The sequence below is a fragment of the Hibiscus syriacus genome, unplaced genomic scaffold (assembly GCF_006381635.1).
Source record: "Hibiscus syriacus cultivar Baekdansim isolate YM2019G1 unplaced genomic scaffold, ASM638163v2 tig00110403_pilon, whole genome shotgun sequence".
NCBI classification, from domain to species: Eukaryota; Viridiplantae; Streptophyta; class Magnoliopsida; order Malvales; family Malvaceae; genus Hibiscus; species Hibiscus syriacus.
Genome location: NW_024062723.1, coordinates 1,098,652 through 1,106,251, shown reverse-complemented (window position 1 = coordinate 1,106,251; position 7,600 = coordinate 1,098,652). Strand labels below are relative to the sequence as shown.

Here is a 7,600-nt window from a genome sequence, read left to right as displayed (position 1 = left end):
AGTTAAACTTTACTAATATTTTTTATGCTTTGAGTAGATTTAAATTAAATTTAAATAATAAATATATTTTAAGATTATGCTATTTTTAATAAAAAGATTTTTAAAAATATCAAATTTAAATAATATAATATTCCAACATTTGAGTAATAAATGGGCCATGGAATCAGATCAAATACCGGACCCGACTCTCTCTCGTTTCTGGGTTTGTTTTGTTGCCGGCAAAAACAGATGGTAAAGTGAAAAAAAATTACAGTGAACAAACTTTATTCAAAATATATAAAAACAAAAATCTCTTTCTTTTAACTTAAAAGCCATTAAAATCCATGAAAATCGAGTTGATGCAGCTGAATTCTCTTGCTTTTGAAAGCTAATTGTCTTGGTTAATCAAGCTCTCAGGTCACTGCGTATCGCTCTTTCGCCCCCCCCCCTTTTGGGAGGTTTAAATCGAGCTGAAACTGAGATCTCAAGGGCTAATTTTGTTCTATGAAGGATCAAAAATCAGTGTAATGCAAACCGAGATTCACCGTAAAGAGAAAAAAGAATCGTCGCCTCCACAATGCATTTTGCTAAGCTCGATGACTCTCCCATGTTCCGCAAGCAGGTTTCTCTCTCTTTTTTTAGCTTCGTGTTACTTCGTGTTCGAGGTTGTTGATTTAATATTACTTACATATTTAGCTGAATTATTTCGTGTAGCGTATTTTCATTGTCGTGTTAGTAAACTCCTGGTGCTCTTGAAAAAAAAAAAGCAAAGCGGGGAACCCCTAATTTTGTCTTTACGATTTCTAAGCTGAGTAAACAAGCTTGTTTGGCTGCTAACTTTAGAATTTTTTAGCTAGAAACCAGCTGTAGTGTTTGTATAATGAAAAAATTGTAGATTCGGGGAGGTTTACTTTTGGGAAAGAGTTGGGAATAGATGCGAAAATTGATGGTTAGCTGGATGATCAGTATCTGTAATTGGCGGGTTTCTAAAGAATGATCAGTAGATATTGTGTGATCCTTCATCTTTCTGTCATTCGTGATGAGTTGTCTTATTTGGTACTACAGGTTTTTGATTATCAGATGGCCCCTTATGCCTTTTAATTTTGACTTAATTATGTCCTGTTTATGAATAAGAAGAGAGAAGACTGAAATGGGGTTGGACGAATAGAATAATACTTTGAAACCTTGTTTTTTTCTCCTGGTTAACTTTTCATCTCATGAATATATCTTTGTCAAGTGTCAATCCTAAATCCGAATTTGCCTTTTAATTTTGCTTTAAGACATTGATTACTTATAATATTTGCATTGTTGCAGTGAGGATGTACTGTAGTTTCTCATGGATTTTGAAACGTTCTTATGCCTATGAAGATTATAGTTTGGCTAGCTTCTTTAATTTTAAGATATTCATGTTGTTTGCTTGCTTCCAATTCATTACTGGTTATTGCCTTCCCTCTTATTTTGGTTTTAAGTTTCAAAGTGAAGTAGTTGGTTTCTTGTCATTTTATTGTAGTTTCTACACATTGTTACCTACTTTGCTCTGATGGGCACTAATGCTATACCTTATAAGAGAATATATATTTTTGTTACTTATGGATCATGTATTGGTAATTTATTTATTTGGCGAGACAGATACAATCCATGGAGGAAAGTGCAGAGTTGTTACGGGAAAGAAGCTTAAGGTTTTATAAAGGATGTCGAAAATACACGTATGTTTAGATCATTAAATTTATCTATGAATATGATTGTTTTCAGAAAGCAACATCTCTTTCGGCCATATAAATTGATATGCATGAGAATGTGTCATGGCCAATCATAAATTTCCGAACTAAATAAAGAAATAGTCCAATATGTCTTTCACTAATAGGCAAAGTATTTGCTGCTTGATGTTTGTTTATTTGTGCCTCTTGAACATAAAGCGTGTCAAATGTGTAAATTGTCATAACCTATTTTTGTTCCTAAATTTCAGCTTGTTCGAGGTAAGTCTCATATGTTTTTCAACATTCTTCTTACGTGTAAAACTAGTTACTTAATTGTAACTCTCAACTGGAATAGAATTTTTTATTATTTTTTAATTTTTAATTTTCCCCCCTTGGTATCTTCCTTTGATGAGGGAAGGAAGTAGGGTGGGGTTGCTACCACTTGTTATTAGAGCCACAAGCTTGTGAAATATTCATTTGCAGTTTTACCCTTCTGATTGCAGTGAAGGACTTGGGGAGGGATATGATGGGGACATTGCTTTTGCAAATGCCCTTGAAATGTTTGGTGGAGGGCATAATGACAATATTAGTGTGGCTTTTGGAGGTATGTATTCGCTCAATCTTAGTGTGAAAGTTGTTTATTGGAATTTCTCAAATGTTGGTTGATGCATATGCACCTTGAACTGTTTGGGCAGTCTTTAGTGGTAGTGGATTCACCATTGTTGCTTTGGTGGCTCTTACTGTTGTAATAATTGCTTTGGTTTCATTACTTTGCCACTTTGTTCTTCGGTTCTGGCATCACATGAAGATTTATTCTGGTGTGATTCTGATACTTATGGCACTATATCAGTAATTGAACCCTTTTTCTCTACTTCTTTAGGGCCTGTCATGACCAAGTTTACCATAGCGTTGAGAGAAATTGGTACGTACAAGGAAATTCTTCGATCCCAGGTAAAGTTCTGAAGTATCTTCTGAGCATATATATAAAATTTTTTAGAGCGAGGACCTGAAAATAACTTATTTTGGATCTTTAACACTCTCCAACTGCTGCTGCAAGAATAGCAACTGAAAGACTGATTAGTCTTTTAGAAATTTTAGTCATAAATGTTTCTTTTTTAATTTGTTATTTTTTATTGGCTACCTAAAAATTGCAATGAACAACTTTTGAGAACTAATCTCATGTCATGTTTAGATCTTTTTTTAACACTATATAGTTTGTTCTTTGTTGATATTGAAAATTATGGATCTTTCCTTTTTTATTAGAAAATTCAGTCATAAATGTTTCTTTTTTAATTTGTTGTTTTTTTATTGTTTGCCTAAAAATTGAAATGAACAACTTTTGAGAACTGATCTCATGTCATTTTAGATCTTTCAACATTGTATATAGTTTGTTGAAATTGAAAAATATGCAACTCTTTCTTTTCTTTTTTAGGTTGAAACGGAGCTAAATGACAGATTACTGCAGTTTGTTGACATTGATTTACTTGAGGTCAAGGTAACCCCCAGTTCTTCTTGCTTATGAGATGTAAGCAGCTGTATAAAGTTGGGAGGATATGGAACTATCTTAAAGCTGGCCACTGGGCAGCCCTATTAACTCTTATATTATTCTTTTAACTTTCATTTTTAAAATTCTTATCTTAGTGCAGGAAGCACATAAGCTCTTTGACAAGGCTTGTCTCATCTATGACCAGGTGCTTTAGAGGCTACATTTATTTTTTTACTGCTGTTTGTTGGCATGATACAAATGTTCCTTGGATGTGATGTTATATTTCTTAAGTTGGTCTAAAATCATGTTTAGTTATATTAGACCAATTCAATTAATCTTGCAGGCTCGAGAAAAGTTTCTTTCGCTGAGGAAAAGTACGAAGAGTGATATTGCCAATATTTTGGAAGAGGTATCTGATAAAATAGCTTGATAGTTTCTAATTTCATGTATCCGAAATTCTTACCTATGTATCTATCGTATTGATCGAAAACCCCTCCATGCTCTGATATGGATGGAGTTATTCTAGGAACTTCATAATGCGAGGTCCACATTTGAGCAAGCTCGTTTCAATCTAGTGAGTTAATTCCTTATTGACCATTTTCTAAATTGATGTATCTGATATTTCAGAATGTTCAACATATGAAATGGGAGTACTGTGGTTTATAATTACAGGTAACTGCTCTTTCCAATGTTGAAGCCAAAAAGAGATTTGAATTTCTAGAAGCAGTCAGTGTGACTATGGATGCACATCGTCGTTACTTCAAACAGGTTATCACATGGCAGGCCTTCTCAATTCTTACTCATATTTCTCACTTCGTGCAGTTCTTATTAAAAAATTTGTTCATTTGTAGGGATATGAATTATTGCATCAAATGGAGCCATATATTAATCAGGTTAGCTACCAACTATCATATAAATTACCTCTAGACTCGGAAAAATATCTCTACATCTTCTCTGACTTGGCTTTCTTTTCTTCACCTATTCATTTCCTCAAAATAGAGAAATAATATCATATACCAAATATATATTGTTTGTTTGATAGATTAGTCATAGAATGCTATAAGATTTCTGGTTTATAGTTGATATGGCCTTTGAAGAAAACCAAAGCAGGAAGAATAATTGTATCTTGTTCTTTTTGACGATACCTACACCTGTAATTCCAGTACTCTATTTATTCTGTGCTAATTGTTGAAATACAAGTCCTGCAGGTCTTGACTTATGCACGACAATCAAGGGAAAGATCAAACTATGAGCAGGCAGCATTAAATGAAAGAATGCAGGAGTACAAAAGGCAGATTGACAGAGAGAGTAGATGGTCTTCTAATGGTTCTTCTCCCAATGGAGATGGTATACAAGCAGTTGGTAGAAGTTCACATAAAATGATAGAGGCAGTTATGCAATCTGCTGCAAAGGGAAAGGTTTAAAGAAGCTTTTAAGTTGTGGCCGACCTCTGTTTGTGAGATTGTCTTATTGATGCTTTTGCATTTAATTGTCAATCTGCATCTAAATATGAAAAATACTCCACCAGGTTCAAACTATTCGACAAGGTTATCTCTCAAAACGTTCATCAAACTTAAGAGGAGACTGGAAAAGAAGATTTTTTGTCCTTGATAGTCGAGGGATGCTGTATTACTACCGCAAGCAGTGTAGTAAAGCATCTGTAAGATTCTTCCTGTTCTCCCCTGTGGGAAAAATGTTAATAATTAGGGTGCTTGAAGTTAATTTTATGATCAGTTCTCTTTTCTGCTCATATAATTGTTCTTTGTCTATCGATAGGCGTCTGGCAGTCAGCTTTCTGGTCAGAGAAATAGCTCTGAGCTTGGATCTGGATTATTGGGTCGTTGGCTTTCTTCTCATCATCATGGTGGCGCGCATGATGAAAAGTCTGTTGCTCGTCACACAGTGAACCTGCTTACGTCAACTATTAAAGTAGATGCCGACCAGTCAGATTTGAGGTTTTGTTTTAGGATAATTTCTCCAACAAAGAATTACACGTTGCAGGTATGACTTGTGTGTAAGGGTTAATATGTGTGTATGCATGTATATACATGTATGTATGTTGTTTATGAGATCACCCTATTGAAAAATCATTGTGCATAAAATGTGTCGCCTTTGAAGGATTGAGGATTTTTATTTCGCAAATTAATCCTCAATAATGCTTGTTTGTGCTTGTCAGTACAGGCCGAGAGTGCGCTAGATCAGACGGATTGGATTGAAAAGATAACTGGAGTTATTGCATCATTACTTAATTCGCAGGCTCCTGAGAGGGTAATTAAAGATTTAGCATGAGTTTTTCTTCTTGATTTACTTATTGATATATTGACAATTATACTCCAATAATGTTTCAGTGTCTTTCTGCTAGTCCCATGGGAAGTGGTCATCATCGATCCACAAGTGAGAGTTCATTTGAAAGTTCCGATTTTGATCATACTGCTGTTGAAGAGTATACCTCTGAGAGAAACCTTGTTAGTGCACATAATGAACACCAATCAAAAGCTTCACAACATCTAAGGTCATGTATAAAAAATGAAAAGCCAATTGATGTACTGCGAAGAGTGTGCGGGAATGATAAATGTGCAGATTGTGGTGCCCCTGACCCTGATTGGGCATCATTGAATCTGGGTGTTCTTGTTTGTATTGAATGTTCTGGTGTTCACCGTAATCTTGGCGTTCACATATCAAAGGTAAATTTAATAAATTACAATCAACCTTTTTTTCATCACTTGGTGAGAATCCCGCATCACTAAAACTAAAGTATTTGATTGATTGATTGATTGTTCTTTCTCTTGGTTTTCTTATTTCTAAAATGGTCAATGGTTCGTATTTCAGGTTAGGTCACTTACCCTTGATGTCAAAGTATGGGAGCCTTCTGTTATAGTTTTGTTTCAATCTCTGGGCAATACCTTTGCTAACTCAGTTTGGGAGGAATTTTTGCAGTCAAGAAGTGCTCTCCATGTCGATCTTTCCCTCAAAGGGTAAAGATTTTTGTTTTTCTTTAAATAAATAAGACATTTTCAGTAGTATAAAACCAAATTTGTTTTTCTTGCTGCTTGTTTCTAACGTTCATTATTTCGGTGATGAAGCTTTTACAAGTCTGATAAACTGCAGTTGCTTCTTACGGGCAAGCCATGTCATACTGATTCTATATCTGCAAAGGAGAAGTTCATTCATCCAAAGGTTAAGCATTTTCCTTGTATTCAAATCTTTACATATTTATTATTTTAGATGGTTGCATAAGATGATCTTTTTTGCTGTACCTTTTCCTTGAAGGCCGGATAATTTAATCTAATTTAATTACGGCTCACAAGGACAACAATTATTTGACTAGTGTAAACAATTGAAGGAATTCTGTTTTCTCTTGATCTCAGTATGCGGAAAAGCTTTTTGTTCGCAAGCCTAAAGACAAGCAATATCCTAATTCTGTGGCACAGCAGATTTGGGAGGGTGTTCGTGCCAACGACAAGAAGGCTGTCTACCGCTGTATTGTCAATTGTGAAGCAGATATAAATGCAGTGTACGAACAATCTCCTGTGTCTTCACTGACCCTTGCCAAAGCCATGCTATTGCAAGAACATGAGAATGCCGATAACAACTCCGGTTACATGAGAGTGAATTCATCTGATAGCTTCTCTGTTAGCTCTTTCAACTTGGTGGGAACCAGTGAGGGCCAAGTTACGGACAATTTACACGGTTGCACCCTACTTCACCTTGCCTGTGAAGCTGCAGACATTGGCATGCTTGAACTTCTATTACAATATGGAGCAAATATAAATGCAACTGATTCAAGAGCTCAAACGCCACTTCACCGATGTATTCTCCGAGGCAAAGCGGCATTTGCTAAATTACTACTTACCAGGTGATCTTTACATCTTTGCTACATGATGGTTATATCTGCATTGTTCTCATGGCCGTTTACATGGTGCTTTAATATGGCTCGTATGTGTATACCGTATATGGAAACATTACGAAGATTTACCTGGTTTTATGTAGGGGAGCGGATCCATGTGCATTAAACAAGGAAGGGAAAACCCCTCTTGAGCTTGCAGTAGAATCCGATTTCCGTGACAGTGAGGTACTTGCTTTATTATGACATGTAAACGGGTAAGGAAAACCAAAATGGAAGTAAGAACCGAACCCGAAGTGTGGAGTTTGAAAATATATAGGGCCGGTTCTTCTCATTGAAATGGATGTCAGCAGTGTTTTTGGTTTGAGGGGCGATTTTAGAGGGGAGTGGAGAGTGTATGCTATATGTTGTGTTTATTAGTTTTATTCCTTTCCTGGTGAAGCTGTTGGGCTGGGGATTAGATTTTAGGGCAATTCTGTGTTTTAAAATATGTTTTTTTGAGATGCTTTCTTGTGTTTTTTTAATATTAATATATTTATAATCTAATGAGTGATCCTAGTGGTAGAAGAAAATGAGTGATCTTTACATCTTTGC

The 7,600-nt window shown here is 35.4% G+C and overlaps 1 protein-coding gene across 1 annotated transcript; it reads left to right on the top strand.

The window, feature by feature from the left end:
- The first annotated feature begins 266 nt into the window (after positions 1-266).
- On the top strand, positions 267-7,532 carry LOC120123782 (ADP-ribosylation factor GTPase-activating protein AGD3-like). The gene is made up of 19 exons (XM_039142609.1): positions 267-601; positions 1,609-1,685; positions 2,180-2,280; positions 2,557-2,627; positions 3,109-3,171; positions 3,323-3,367; positions 3,506-3,571; positions 3,689-3,736; positions 3,835-3,930; positions 4,014-4,055; positions 4,371-4,580; positions 4,691-4,822; positions 4,939-5,163; positions 5,344-5,430; positions 5,511-5,846; positions 5,992-6,137; positions 6,246-6,339; positions 6,531-7,018; positions 7,153-7,532. The coding sequence occupies exons 1-19, from the start codon at positions 557-559 to the stop codon at positions 7,250-7,252; spliced, it is 2,472 nt and encodes an 823-aa protein (XP_038998540.1). The 5' UTR covers positions 267-556; the 3' UTR covers positions 7,253-7,532.
- The last annotated feature ends 68 nt before the right edge of the window (positions 7,533-7,600 follow it).

Bases quoted from the DNA above. Each gene is read 5' to 3' on its own strand.
- LOC120123782 (XM_039142609.1), top strand. From the start codon at position 557: ATGCATTTTGCTAAGCTCGATGACTCTCCCATGTTCCGCAAGCAG. The intron at 2,281-2,556 runs GTATGTATTCGC...CTACTTCTTTAG, and splicing joins TATTAGTGTGGCTTTTGGAG to GGCCTGTCATGACCAAGTTT. The intron at 4,823-4,938 runs GTAAGATTCTTC...GTCTATCGATAG, and splicing joins AGCAGTGTAGTAAAGCATCT to GCGTCTGGCAGTCAGCTTTC.